Genomic DNA, 14,279 nt, shown 5'->3' on the forward strand with positions numbered 1-14,279 from the left:
GAGTGTCAGCCCTTGCCGTCCTACCACCTATATACATTTTGCTCGGACGCTTCCTTACAGTCGATCTCTTGCTCGGCAGAGCACGCAATCTCTGACGATAAGGCTCGCGTTCTGATGTGATAAGGGTATGCGGGGTAAGAGAGGGCAAGACGAGAGCAAGCAAGAGCTCGAGGGCAAAAAGAGAGGCGGAAGGCAAAGCCGAAAGCCGATTTTCGGGCCGGACACCGGATTATCCTCGGAATATTGCCCTTTTCGCTGTTTTGGACCACTTTCGGCCGACAATTTGCTCTTCGTCTTGCTCTTGTCGGCGCGTAGAGTGGGGCTAAGACCAACGTCGTGATAGGGACGACATCGGAACAGCTGCCCGATTACCAATGAACAATGTGGAGGGGGTGGAGAGGGGTGGGGGTACTGATAGAGGAGGAAAGTTGACGACATCTCACTTGATCATTCATCGCAAGATGTCCGACAAGCAGCAAGAAGCAAGTGGTGTGCGAGTAGCCATAGACCGTGGAGGCAGTGAGTGGTGGCTGTTCAGACGTGGGTCTATGCTGATGATCAGCCTTCTGCGATGTCTGGGCGTACATTCCAGCCAATCTGGTCCACAGGGATCTCTCGCCGGATCTCCTGGGGAACGCTGAAGTCATCCCCTCAACGGACGGTAGCGGCAGCGTCCAGGTCACCTTCAAGCTCCTCTCGGTCGATCCCGCGAACTATGATGACGCGCCCAGCGAGGGTATCAGGCGCTTATTGCAGATTGCGCAGGGCAAGAAAGTGGGAAGAGGGGAGCAGTACGACACGTCCCTCATTGGTAAACTGCAATATCCGCTGTATGTCTGGCAGAGCTGACTCATCCAGAAAGCGTACGAATGGGCACTACGGTCGCTACCAACGCCTTACTCGAGCGGAAAGGCGCGCCATTCGGCTTGGTCCTAACCGAAGGCTTCGCAGACCTCATCGAAATAGGCGATCAGACCCGCCCGGACCTCTTCGACCTGAGTCTCTCGCGAAAGGCCAAGATCCTGTATCGGCCACAAGATCTCGTACTGGCGGAAGAGAGGGTCACGCTGGAGGGATGGAGTCTGAAGCAAAACGGTCCGAGCGCGGACGAGCTGGTCAAGCTGGCTCAGGAGGAAGGTGCGATGAAGGAGGGAGAAGCGGTTTTGATGGGAATCAGCGGAGAGGCGGTCCGAGTGTTGAAGCCGCTTAGTGAGCTGGAAGCTCCGGATAAGAGGTCCAATCTGACGCACAGATACCGAGAAGATGCGCAAGGACCTCCAGAGGCTGTATGACACCGGCATCCGCGCGATCGCTGTCTGTCTCATTCACTCTTATACATATCCCGGTCAGTTGCTGCCCGCGTACGCGTGAGATTTGGGAGGCAGAGCTGACCCCATAGAGCATGAACAGCAGGTGGGTCGTATCGCCGAGGAAATCGGTTTCACCCAAATATCCCTCTCATCCTCGCTTTCACCAGCTATCAAAGCCCTCCCGCGAGGCAACTCGGCCGTCATCGACGCTTACCTCTCGCCCATCCTCCGAGCCTATGTCGACGGCTTCAATAGTCACTTCGCGGGCAACAAGGCGGGTAAGCGGTCAGAATTCATGAAGTCGGATGGAGGGCTGGTGTCTTCCGACAAGTGAGCTGCGTTTCAATCCAATCTCTCTCGGGACATAGCTGACAAACAGATTCTCCGGACTCAGGGCGGTACTCTCCGGCCCCGCTGGCGGCTTTGTTGGCTGCGCTTTGACCTCCTACTCTGAGAAGCGGAAACGCCCGGTCGTCGGCTTCGATATGGGCGGAACCTCCACGGACGTTTGCCGCTTCTCGGGCGAATTCGAGTTGACGTACGAGAGCATCATTGCGGGTGTCAAGATCGCCTGTCCCCAGCTCAGTATCGAGACTGTCGCTGCGTGAGCTCGTCGCCCGCACAACCCAGGAATCAAGCTGATGAAGATAGTGGAGGAGGATCTCGATTGACGTACAAGAATGGGATGTTCCTTGTCGGACCCGAAAGTGTTGGCGCCCAGTGAGCTGTGTCGCCCGTATCTGCGTCCGGTCTCAAGCTGACTCGAAAGCCCTGGTCCAGCCTGCTACCGCAAGGGAGGCTCTCTTGCTATTACCGATGCCAATCTGATCCTCGGCCGCCTTATCCCCTCTCAATTTCCCAGTATCTTCGGCCCCAACGCAAACGAGCCACTCGATATCTCCGCTTCTCGCGTCAAATTTGAGGAGCTTACCGCTGAGATCAATGCGGATCGAAAGGGCTCGAAGGCGTACTCAGTGGAGGATGTCGCGTCTGGGTTCGTCAGGGTCGCAAACGAGGGGATGAGTCGGCCGATGCGGAATGTGACGGAGCAGAAGGGGTTCGCTACGGCCAGTCATGACTTGTGCTGTTTTGGAGGGTGAGTTGGCGGTGATCTGCATTCGCGAAGCACAAACTCACTCTGCAGTGCCGGTGGTCAGCATGCCTGCGCCATCGCCGCCAGCCTCGGCATATCCACCGTTGTCGTCCCCCGCTTCTCCTCCATCCTCTCCGCTTACGGTATCGCCTGCTCGGACCTCACCTCCGAAGCTTCCCTTCCACTCTCCGCCGAGATCCCTGATATCCTCCCCTCCTCCTCCGTCCAGACCGACATCCAGTCTCGGGTCGACTCCCTCAAAGCCGACGTTACCCGTCAGCTCGTCGAGCAGGGCGTCACCCCTTCGGACGTAGTTCACTCCATCACGGTCTCGACACACTATGATGGGTCGGACACGTTACTTCAGATCCCCCTGTCCGACAAACTCAAGGAGGACTTTATTGCTGCTCATCTGCGGGAAACCAGCTTCAGCACCAATCGCCCCGTACGGATCGCCAATATCCGCGTCAGGGGAGTAGGGCGGACCTTCAAGGTCGCGCCAACGGACTATGCGCATGCTCTGGAGAAGGCGGAGTCTACGCCGAATGCGATCGTCGCGCCCTCGAGTCGGACCCAGGCGTTCTTTGAGGTCGACAAGGTCGCCACACCGATCGACACCCCAGTCTACATCCTCGGTTCGGTCCCTACCGGCACCAAGATCCCCGGTCCGGCCATCATCGTCGATTCTACCCAGACCATCGTCGTCGAGCCATTCACTGTCGCGGTCTGTCTCCCCGAGCACGTCATCCTTCGGCTCTACGCTGCATCCCCCTCTCCCTCCGCCGGCATACCAACACCCGCCCAGACCGACCCCATCATGCTCGCGGTATTTGCCAACCGCTTCATGTCTATCGCCGAGCAGATGGGTCATACACTCCAACGGACCAGTATCTCCGTATCCATCAAGGAACGACTGGACTTCTCGTGCTCTATCCACGGTACGGACGGGGCGCTGGTGGCGAACGCGCCGCACATCCCGGTTCATCTGGGGAGTATGCAGTATGCGGTGCAGGCGCAGCATTTGCATTGGGCGGGGAAGCTGAGGGCGGGGGATGTGCTGTTAACAAATCACCCACAGTGGGGAGGTGAGCTCTTTTGGGCAGAATGATTCTTCTACCGTCGGAAGCTTACTGTCAGGTACCCACCTGCCCGATCTCACGGTGGTCACGCCGGTCTTTGACCCGAAGGACGATACCAAGGTTCTCTTCTACGTCGCTTCACGCGGGCATCACACCGACATGTAAGCTCGCAGCAAAGGAATGATCAGTTTCCCGGAAGCTGACCAAGCAGTGGAGGCACGGGCGTCACTTCCATGAATCCCATCTCGAAGGAGCTCTGGGAAGAAGGCGTCTCGATCAAGTCTTTCCGGCTCGTCTCGCAAGGCAAATTCGAGGAACAGGGCGTCCGAGATCTCTTTGGGGAAGTCGCCAAATACCCCGGCTGTTCGGCCACTCGGCGGATAGACCACAACATCACCGATCTACAAGGTATGTTCAGCTGCCGCGTCTGCGTTGGGTGCGTCAGTCCGATCCAAGCTGATACTTCAGCCGCCATATCTGCCAATGTCCAAGGAACGAAACTCGTCAATCGCCTTTTCGATGAGTTTGGCTCGGACCAGGTCCTGTTCTACATGAAGGAGATCCAGCTGGTCGCGCAGCAAACTATCAAGGCGTTCTTTAGGGAGACGTACGATAAGTTTGAGGGCAAGCCGTTGAGGGCGCATGACTTTGTGAGTTCAGCTAGTAGGAGAGTCGCCCGCGTCGGGGCAATCAGCTGAAATAGTAGATGGACGATGGGACAAGGATACAGCTGGAAGTGCGAATCAATAGGGAAGAGGGAACGGCGGTGTTTGATTGGGCTGGGACCGGGCCGCAGACGTATGGAAACGTGAGCTCGCCAGGGCAGACGATTGCTCCCCGAGAAGAGCTGACAGGACAGATGAATTGCCCTATCTCGCTCTCATATGCCGCTATCATCTATTCTCTTCGGTCCATGATCAACCGTGAGCTGCGGCATGATGAGCGTAATTCAGAGCTCAGCTGATCCTCCAGCCGAGATTCCCATGCCCCTAAACCAAGGCGTCCTCGACCCCGTCACCAACATCGTCCCTCCCAACTCCTTCCTCAACCCCTCCGGCGCAGTCGCCATCTCCGGCTCCACCATATCCTCTCAGCGCCTCATCGACGTCATCCTCCAGGCGTTTGAGGCTGCCGCTTGTTCTCAGGGCTGCGCATCGTCCACGGGTTTCGGATCAGGCGGGAAGTTGGCGGACGGGACGGTCGTTCCTGGGTTCACGTACGGCGAGTCGTTGGGCGGAGGGAGTGGAGCTGGACCGACTTGGTCAGGCAAGCATGCCGTCTGCGTGGTGAGCTTCATGTCCCCCACTTTCTACAGCGCTGGGCCTAGCTGACATCCAGCACTCGACCAATACCCGCTTGACTGACGTCGAGATATTCGAACAGCGCACCCCTCTCATCCTCCTCGACTCGTCTATCCGGTGGGAATCAGGTGGCCGAGGTGCCCATCGAGGCGGGAACGGAATGGCCAAGATGTTTGAAGCGCGAGAGGATGTCAACTTTTCGATCGTCTCGCAGCGACGGACATTTGCGCCGAAGGGAATGAAGGGCGGAGAGGATGGAGCGAGGGGGGCGAATACGTGGTTCAAGAAGACGGAGGATGGGGGTTATCAGGCTATCAATGTTGGGAGTAATGGGATTGCCAAGTTGAAGAAGGGGGATAGGGTACGGATTGAGACGCCGGGAGGTGGTGGGTGGGGCAAAGAAGAGAGGGCAAGTTTGTCACAGTAGAGCATAGATACACGGATATAGAGCTGGACCTGGGTTTCGAGCGGTCTGGACATCTTCGGCCTCACTGCTACTATTGATACATGCTTGACTACGAGCTACGATCGCAACTAATGCCGCCGCCCAGAGCGCCTCTTCTTGTGACGCGGTGGAAGCGCAGCCGCCCTCGCCACAGACTGAGTCGACGATGCCGACGATGAAGCCACTCCACTTGACGTGAGTGATGTCGCACCAGGAGGAACCTGCGCACATGGTATGTTCCGCTTCCGACTGTCCTGGCAGATCTGCCCAGATAGCGAACTGGAGCTAGCGGCTGGGGGTAGGCTCGAGCTGCTGACGATCCCTGGATTGGCTGCAGGGAGCGAAGAGGGTGCTCCCAGAGGTGTAGAGGATGAAGCGGCAAGCCCGCCCAGAGGTGTCGAGGAGGTAGCCCCGGGTAATGCGGGAACGTTGACCGAGACCGAGCTGGTAGCGATCCCGTTCACGACTCTCGTTTGACTCGTCGCTCCGCCGACGCCAGCGGGCGGGGGACATGGGATGTTTCGTTTCCTGCTGTCTTGGCATTGCAGCCCGGGGCCGGAGTTGGCAGTACTGCTCGTTGCGGCGGGGTTGAGGACGGTGCTGGAAGTGGCGCCGAGTCCGGGTGCGGCGGGTATCTTGACGCTGGTCGTTGCGCTGGCTTGACCGCCTCCTGGCGCAATGCCAGTAACGTAGACGGTCTCGTAGATGATGACCACGACTGGTCCGCCGCCTCCGCCACCGCCCCCGCCTCCTCCTCCGCCACTGCCACCGCCATTCCCTCCGCTACTACCACCGCCGTACCCTCCTCCGCCCGCCGAGCTCGTCCCCGATGCCTGAGCGGGAGGGGCTACCGAGAATGTCAGACCCGGTCCATCTTTCGGTCCGCTGTAATCTTGACATATCTGCGATTTGCAGGTCCCCTTGTTGGCCGACTCGATCTTGACGACTTTAGACTTCTCGACGTATGCCGGATCGGGCTTCTTGGGGAAATTGGCGAGTGCGGACGAGTTGTATTCGACGTTATTGCCGGGAAGGTGGTCGAGTGGAGCTTGGATACCTACTGCCTGAGATTGTCAGCTCTAAAGTCATCGGCCGATACTACGGCATGGTGAGCTCACCTCGTTGACGATATTGCCCTGAACGGTGCAGTCTCGAGCTGGCTCCGCCTGGATAGATTTTTGGAAGTACGGGCATGAAGTCACTTGCCCGTCGAGGGTGTTCTTGCACTCGTCGTATGCCTTATTGAGCGCGCCTTTCGGGAAGCCTGATGAGTCAGCTTGCTGCCCTAGCAACGGAGAGGGCATGGGAAGCTCACCATTCATCCAGTCCGCATGGAAGGTCAGACCAAAGTTATCACCATAAGAGCTAGAAGATTAGCTTCAAGTGCCAAATCGGGAAGAGGAGATGACGCACAAAACGAGGGAGCCCGCTCGCCACTTGTACTTGGCGCCAAGCATCAGAGCTGGTTTGTATACGGCTGTGGAGTCAGCTGCTATACGCAAAGGGAAGCGGGAGGGAGCTCACTCTCGAGGAAGAGCGTCGGGATCCGCTTGAACCCAGGCGGACACTTTCCGTACATGTAGTCCCCCTCTCCATAGGCTACATGGCTGTTGTCGGACTTGTACGCGTTTTTGGTATCCCAGCAGTTGGGGAAGGAGACCTGAGTATCAGCGCGTACCTCTATCTTCCATCGAAACCGTACTGACCTGTGGACGGATCGTTTCGCATTCAAAGTCAGCCGGGATATACGGTAGTCGCACTGTCAATCAGCGTCATATCGGAGCATGACGCGGAAGAGCTCACTCGAGTAGCCCGGTCCAAAGCATTGGAACGTCACAGCCTGATCGGGCGCTCTGCTCAGATCCAGGGAGTTCCGCTTCATGTCGCCCGCGACCATCCGGAAATCGTCCGGCAGCTCTGGGAATGAGTCTGGATCGTCCTTTCCGATATGGTAGAACCTCATGGTAAGCCCATACTCGTGCTCAGGCGGAAAGAGGAGGCTTACCAATATGTGACTAGGCCATCTCCACTCATCACGTGGTATTTGGACTGCTCGTCCTTGCTGGGTCATCAGTATTGCACGAATAGCAGATGATGGAGCAAGTGCCTACTAGTAGAGTATGGGCGCCCAGTATAGGGACTTGTCGATAGTAATGGGTGCGGTAGTACACTATACATCAGCCTAAGTAGGACTTGAGGACGGGGCACTCACATCTGCCGCAGTAATACTGGCAAAGTTGGCGTCGGCGGTGACGCGATTCGAACCGCCGAAAATGTGAGTATGGGCTGATACTATGCCTGGTTGAACGAGAGGGTCCAGCCGAGTCCGCATCAAAGCGTTATGGTTGCTGAGCGATCAGTTCCACTAATGATATCCACTGGAGGTCCACTTACTACACAAAGAATGGGAGACCGGGAACTGTCCGGCTCGGAGGGGGAGGTGCTGCGGCGGCCGCCGCTCGGGCACTTCCTGCCGCAAACGTCAGGAAGACCGCCGCTTTTAGTAGTCTGGTGATCATGATAGGATTGAGTGACTCATCAGTCTAGTGAGCGAGCGGTCTTCTATCGTGCCAACGGCCAGCGCTGTTTGAATGTTGCCTGTGGGCGGACGGCTCGCGGTGAGCCTAGAAAGCAATTTTGGCCTGCTGGTGAGTATGTAAACAGTGAGATAGCCAGGTGATGGTTAAAAGGCTAAAATTAAGGTCATAGCGTTGCGGTTCAGCTAGATAGCAAGAGAGTCAGGCTGCCAGCATGCTGGTCTATACGCGTGTTATCCGACCTCACCCTTGCCAATCCTTTGGCCTGAATCGCTGCAACGTGTGCCGTGGTCTGTGAAACGTCGAGACATCCTTAGGAGTCATGCCGTCCCAGCTCCTTGCTGCCAGTGACTACCGCGGGACTCGATAAGACCATTCTATATAGGTGAAGTGCGATGATGGGGTGTTTGAGCTCCGCGCATCATCGTTTGGCTGAAAGGCGGCGACCTCCGCAAATCCACATTCCTCAAAAGACGTGTCCGCCTTGACGCGCCTACTGAGCTGTGTTCCATCCTCCTTTATACACTTACTCCTCCCAGTCTAGTCCAGAAAGTCTGCTCCTGCAGCTGTCATACGGCGCAGATAGGGCTAGAGACATCGCTGGCCGGATTCCCAGCGCTTAAATAGCGGCAGTACAGCACGATGTCGGGCCCAGGGATGACCCTCCGGTCAAAACCCTCCGCAGCGGTCCAGCCAGAGCTAAGCAGGACCCATGCGACAGCCACACCCTCGGCACCAATACCACCAAAAGAATCGGATGCAGATGCTCGACTCAGGGATCGAGATCTCGATCGGTCCAGCTGGCCGACCAAGAATGAGATACCAGCAATGGGCGGGCGGAGAAGGGTTGGTGGGAGTGGGCGGCTGAGGAAGCGGGAATGGTACATCCTCGGTGCGGTCTGCTGCGTGGCAGCGGTGGTTAGGCTCTGGAAGCTGTCACATCCATCATCCGTCGTGTAAGCTAGTTGTCCCGTAGCTACTTGCACGGACCAAGCTGACAGCACAGCTTTGACGAAGTCCACTTTGGAGGCTTTGCGGCGAAGTACATTCGGAGAAAGTTCTTTATGGACGTGCATCCGCCGCTCGCGAAGCTTCTCATCACCCTCTCTGCCTTCATCGGTGGTTTCAATGGTCAATTCGACTTCAAGGATATCGGAAAGTAAGTGCTCAGCTATCAGGTACACCGCCGGGACCATAGCTGACTCTGCACAGAGACTATCTCGAGGACAAGGTGCCTTACACCATGATGCGCCTCTTCCCCGCAGTCCTCGGTCTCGCCCTCGTCCCACTCACCTTCCTCACCCTCATCACCCTCCGACTATCCCTCGCGACCGCCCTACTCGGCTCCCTCCTCATCACATTCGAAAACGCCCTCATCACCCAATCCCGGCTCATCCTCCTCGATTCATACCTCGTCTTCTTTACCGCCCTCACCGTCTACTTTTGGGCCAAATTCTACAACCTCGACTCGGAAGGACGGGCGTTTACGGAAGGATGGTGGCGCTGGCTCACCCTTACGGGTCTCAGTCTCGGCGCCGTCGTCAGCTGTAAATGGGTCGGCCTGTTCACGATTGCCGCGGTCGGTGCGGGAACCCTGCGTCAGCTTTGGCTGTTATTGGGGAACCTGAAGGTCACGCCGAGGATGTGGATCAAGCACTTTATGGCGAGGGCGCTGTGCTTGATCGTCGTACCGATCATCTTCTACATGGCGATGTTTCGGATCCACTTTTGGATTTTGAACATGAGCGGAGAAGGGGATGGCTTCATGAGCTCGGAGTTCCAGCATACTCTCGAGGGACATGGCATGGAGGATACCTTTGCAGGTGAGCTAAGCCTTAACGTCTCCTCGATGGTCAAGCTGATGAAGTAGATGTCGGTCTCGGCTCCATCGTTTCGATTCGCCACGTCAACACCCAAGGCGGATACCTCCACTCTCACCCCTACGCCTATCCCGGCGGCTCCCAGCGTGAGCTATCATCTTGAATCACGCGATAACGAGGTCCTAGCTGACTTACAGAACAACAAATTACCCTCTACCCACACCGAGACGACAACAATAATTGGCGGGTCACCAACGGATCCGGTATCGACCAACCTGCAAGCTACCCATGGGAGACTCTTCCCTTCGAGCACGTCATCGCTGGCTCCAAAATCCGGCTGGAGCACGTCTCGACGCAGAAGAGACTGCATAGTCATGATTTCCGTCCGCCAGTCAGCGAGGTGGATTTCCAGAATGAAGTTTCGGGATATGGGTTCCCAGGGTATGTCAGCTTAGCTGAGCGTCACCATGTCTGCGAGCTGTGAAGCTGACTTTCAGATTCGCCGGAGATGCCAATGATGACTTTGTTGTTGAGATCGCACCCAAGACCAAAGGCGGCCGATGGGACTGGGCGGCCAAGCACCGACTGAGGACCCTTCGGACTCAGTTCCGCCTCAGGCACGCCCTGTCGGGTTGTTATCTCTTCTCGCACAAGACGAAGTTACCCGAGTGGGGTTTCGAGCAGCAAGAGGTGAGCTTGCAAGCTCGCGTACGATCGGTCTCACCAGCTGATAGCATAGGTGACCTGCAATAAGAACCCGACTTGGGACAACTCTCTCTGGTATATCGAGACCAACACTCACCCGCAATGTAAGCTTCACTCACGAGATCGACCTGGGATCCGGACTTCAAGCTAATGCTCGTAGTGCCCTTTGACGCAGAGAAGGTCAACTACCAACGGCCATCCTTCTTCGAAAAGTTCTTTGAGCTACAGGCGGTCATGTGGCGGACTAACGCGGGTTTGACGGATCGGCATGCTTATGACTCGAGGCCGCAGTCATGGCCCTGGATGAGGAGGGGCATCGTGAGTTTCTGACTCGGATTCGTTGGCGAGCGAACCTAAGCTGACCAAGCAGAACTTCTGGGTCAAGGACAACACTCAAGTCTACCTTATCGGAAACCCCGTCGTCTGGTGGCTCAGCTTCGCGAGTATCGCCGTCTACCTCGGGATCCGAGTCTTGCTTGTTCTGCGGGAGAAGCGAGGCTACCGAGATCTGTACAAGCGTGAGTTGGCTTGAGCGGATTCTGGTATCGAAGCCGTCGTTAGCTGACACAACAGCTCGGATCGCCTTCTACGACGAAGTCTGCGGCTTCCTCGTCATCGGCTGGGCCCTCCACTTCCTCCCCTTCTTCCTCATGCAGCGTCAACTCTTCCTACATCACTACCTCCCCTCCCTCTACTTTGCCGTCCTCTGCTTTTGCGCCGTCTTTGACTTTGTCCTCAGCTCGGTCCGGCCCCGCGTCAAGCTCCAGGTCGGCGCGGTGATCCTCGTTTTGACTATTTGGGCATTTGCGCACTTTAGCCCGTTGATCTATGCGGGACAGTGGACGAAGGGGATGTGTGAGAAGGCCAAGTGGCTCAAGAGCTGGGACTTTGCTTGGTGAGCTAGCCGGTCAAAGCGGCCGTACGTGATGGGCACAGCTGATCTTGCAGCAATGACTTCCCTGACCGGCTCTCCCACTATAGCGGGCAGATGGCGAGCGAGAAGATTGCTCCCAGCGGCGGTGTATCTTCGTTTATCGATAGCGCAATCACCAACACTCTCGTCGTGAGTTCGTGTTCACTCGATACTGTGCGAGGCTTGAGCTGATCATCTTAGGAGGAAGCCCCTGAACCCATCAAGAACGTCTTCGACAACCCCGATGGACCCGCCGAGGAGAAGACTATCGCTGTCGTCGGACCCGAGCCCAACGTCCCCATGCTCGAATCGACCGAGACGCGTCCCATGCCCGTCGCAGAGGAGACGCAAGACGCTGCGCCCCTCGAAGATACTCGCGCACCGGTCGGGATGGATGCCGGTGCACCTCAGGTCACTGCGGCAGCAGAGGATGAGGGCGGATGGCACGGTGATGCCGAGGATGACGGGAAGCGTGTGGGAGGAGAGGAGGTGTTGCTTCCTGGAGAAGGGAAGGTGGAGCAGGCGCCGATTGGGGCCAAGGTGGATAGTGTGCCGGAGCTGGAGCTGGATGATGAGGCCAAGAAGTTGGTAGAGGAGGCTATGAAGGCGCAGGGGGAGATTTAGATGCAGCTTCTTTTGGCTTGGAGGGCTAGGCTGAACTAACCGCTGAGGGGGCTAGGCTGAATTGACCGCTGGGGTATGTTGATTGAGTACTGATGCATCCATATCCTATGTCTACAAGACAACACCGAGGAGCTCATCGATCTTGACCAGCTTGCCAGTCTTGAAACTCTCATTCGCTGCCAGCCCGACAGCCATCGCCAGCGCTCCATCGATCTCATTCGCTCCTAGACGGGATACCGCCGTAGTCTGCTCGGTCTGCCCCGGCCTGGCACCGAAGATTTGGTCCAGCATAGCCGTGTCGCCGCCACCTGAGATGTCAGCTCAGTGTATAAGCGTCAACGGGGGCGCGCTCAGCTAGCTCACCGTGTCCTCCCTCCCCTTTCGTAAACGGCACCTCCTGCGCAGTCTCCCAAAGCGGGTGCAAGATGATCCGCTGATGTCCCTCATTCGGCAAAGCCTTCTCACCATGCGTCACACCGGCTGTATCGCCACCTTTGGAGATTGGGTGTCGGTGCGAGTTCTCGACGACTTCAAGCTCGAGTCGGCCCTTATCGCCGTTAAACATGACGCGGTACCCTTCCCATGGCTGACGGGTCAGCTTGGCACGCAGGAAGAAAACAATCTGCCGCCGGCAGCTTACAGAATATGCGGTGAGGTGGTAGGTCATAGTAGCCCCGTTTGCATATTTGACGAGAACGGCCATATCATCCTCGATGGTGATGTCGTCCGCAAAGACGTTCATGTCCCGGTGATAATTGTCTGAACAATCAGCTCCAGTTCCACTCACGGCAGTACGGACGCGGTAGCTGATATGGCTTGCTCATCCTTGCACGGACTCACCAACATGCTCCGCATCGTGGTACAAAGCCTTCAAGCTTGGCTCATCCTCCAGATGGATCGCAAACGGGTCATTCTCAGCCTCTTTACTATCCCTCGCGCGGTAGTAGTCTTTGCCCCAGCCAGACTTCTTGCCGTTCTCGGCGCCGTAGAATGCGAGTGAGCCCATTCCGAAGACTTCCTTTGGCTTGGAATTGATCCAGAAGTTGACGAGATCGAACTGGCCGGTCAGCTTTGCTCATACATATCGATCACAAACGCGCAGCTGACATACGTGGTGAGAGGACTTGTGGACCATGAGCCCGCCTGAACGGTCCTTGTATCGATGCCATCGTCTGAAGTAATCTGCGCCGTGTACTGTGTCCTTGCCTATCAGCTTGTCACACTTGGAGAAATTCGTGTGTTCTCTAGCTGACTTACAAGCAACCACTCAAAGTGCACAGACTTGACATTCCCGATCTTCCCGCTCGCGATGACTTCTTCGATCTTCCAATGACAGGGGTTATATCTGTAGTTGAACAAGACTGGACTGCGTGAGCTTCTTCGCAAGTGCCTTCGCAACGGAAGGTGTAAAGAAAGCTCACCCTGGCACGTCCCCTTAGTTTCCTTCACAGCGTTTAAGATCCGCTGACACTTGGCCACGTCGCTAGAGAATCAGCTTCGGCACTCAGACGCTCGCCGTCATTCCGGAAATCTTAGCTGCAAAGACTCACGTTGTCATTGGCTTCTCAGTCAACACTCGGATCCCCCGTTCGAGGGCGGGAATGATGAACTCGTCGTGCGTGTGGTCGATGGTGGTAACAACGAGGGTGTCGAGTTTCTCGGTATCGAGCATTTTGAGGAAGTCCGCCTAGGTATGTCAACTCTCAGGAATTCTGTACAGGGCTATGAGGGGCAGTCATAGCCACTCTTCAAGCTTCGGGCGTGAGAGGAAGGAGAGCTCACCCCGGCATACTCGACTGCGGGTGGTTGACCTAGCTCAGAGAGCATCTGGTTGTACACCTTCATCCGTTCCTCATTGAGGTCGCATATAGCGACGAGCTGGGATTCAGGCCGCTCAGCGATGGCGCTGAGGTAGAGCTACTCATCGTCAGCTGCGGGCCTGGTCCGTCCACCGCCACTACCCGCACAACTTACCCTTCCCCGATGGCCAGTCCCGATCAGACCGACTCTCCCTCCCGCTTTCGAAACGTTGTTGCTGGACATCCTTCTTGTAATCTCTGCTACTACTGATGAGGGTGTATATCGAGCTGACGGTGAAGCTGGGAAGGGTATAAGTCAAACAGCAAAAGAAGCAGATCGCGCAGGCAAGGTGGACCTTCCGGTGATTTACGGGCCGGTGCGTTAGCGGCCCGAGCGGAATTACGGCACGGACTAATGCGGCGCCGAGGCACCGAGAGGTACTCGAGCACAGTGGCAGAGAGTGGCAGATCCTGAGATCCTGACAGCTCAGTCTGCGGGGTCTTGACTTGTACAAGCTGCAGCACTGCAACATGAGTGTCCGCAGGAACATGAACGCTGTCCCGACCGAGGCTTGGTCGAGTCCCTTGAAAATGACGCCCCTATCGCACAAAGAGCCTTTACTCATTAGAATTGTGGCGAGCCAGTAATATTT

The 14,279-nt window shown here is 56.7% G+C and overlaps 4 protein-coding genes across 4 annotated transcripts; 2 read left to right on the plus strand and 2 right to left on the minus strand.

The window, feature by feature from the left end:
• Window positions 1–461: 461 nt before the first annotated feature.
• Window positions 462–5,210, plus strand: MKK02DRAFT_21550 (5-oxoprolinase; the record flags this gene model as incomplete). The annotated part of the gene is made up of 16 exons (XM_053086431.1): window positions 462–519; window positions 563–811; window positions 859–1,209; window positions 1,253–1,345; window positions 1,400–1,640; window positions 1,690–1,914; window positions 1,962–2,030; window positions 2,080–2,406; window positions 2,455–3,488; window positions 3,541–3,643; window positions 3,694–3,890; window positions 3,951–4,132; window positions 4,189–4,290; window positions 4,342–4,405; window positions 4,455–4,768; window positions 4,821–5,210. The coding sequence occupies 16 exons, from the start codon at window positions 462–464 to the stop codon at window positions 5,208–5,210; spliced, it is 3,999 nt and encodes a 1,332-aa protein (XP_052941555.1).
• Window positions 5,211–6,106: 896 nt separating this feature from the next.
• On the minus strand, window positions 6,107–7,563 carry MKK02DRAFT_3557 (uncharacterized protein; the record flags this gene model as incomplete). Its single annotated transcript, XM_053089205.1, has 10 exons — window positions 6,107–6,292; window positions 6,347–6,492; window positions 6,544–6,593; window positions 6,642–6,705; window positions 6,753–6,888; window positions 6,935–6,987; window positions 7,032–7,186; window positions 7,234–7,290; window positions 7,340–7,398; window positions 7,441–7,563. Coding segments are annotated over 10 exons (1,029 nt in total), but the record flags the coding sequence as incomplete, so codon positions are not given.
• Window positions 7,564–8,422: 859 nt separating this feature from the next.
• Window positions 8,423–11,827, plus strand: MKK02DRAFT_30784 (putative Dolichyl-phosphate-mannose--protein mannosyltransferase 2; the record flags this gene model as incomplete). Its single annotated transcript, XM_053088134.1, has 12 exons — window positions 8,423–8,721; window positions 8,772–8,924; window positions 8,978–9,588; window positions 9,636–9,731; window positions 9,783–10,026; window positions 10,083–10,275; window positions 10,325–10,394; window positions 10,451–10,608; window positions 10,661–10,808; window positions 10,864–11,185; window positions 11,239–11,353; window positions 11,405–11,827. The coding sequence occupies 12 exons, from the start codon at window positions 8,423–8,425 to the stop codon at window positions 11,825–11,827; spliced, it is 2,832 nt and encodes a 943-aa protein (XP_052941557.1).
• A 111-nt stretch (window positions 11,828–11,938) lies between these two features.
• MKK02DRAFT_41409 (oxidoreductase) lies at window positions 11,939–13,870 on the minus strand (the record flags this gene model as incomplete). The annotated part of the gene is made up of 10 exons (XM_053091554.1): window positions 11,939–12,135; window positions 12,191–12,413; window positions 12,468–12,586; window positions 12,668–12,884; window positions 12,939–13,028; window positions 13,085–13,188; window positions 13,249–13,310; window positions 13,378–13,514; window positions 13,610–13,744; window positions 13,802–13,870. 10 exons carry the CDS (start codon window positions 13,868–13,870, stop codon window positions 11,939–11,941), a joined length of 1,353 nt encoding a protein of 450 aa, XP_052941558.1.
• Between the last annotated feature and the right edge of the window lie 409 nt (window positions 13,871–14,279).

The sequence above is a fragment of the Dioszegia hungarica genome, assembly GCF_025882075.1.
Source record: "Dioszegia hungarica strain PDD-24b-2 chromosome Unknown MKK02contig_32, whole genome shotgun sequence".
Lineage (NCBI taxonomy): Eukaryota > Fungi > Basidiomycota > Tremellomycetes > Tremellales > Bulleribasidiaceae > Dioszegia > Dioszegia hungarica.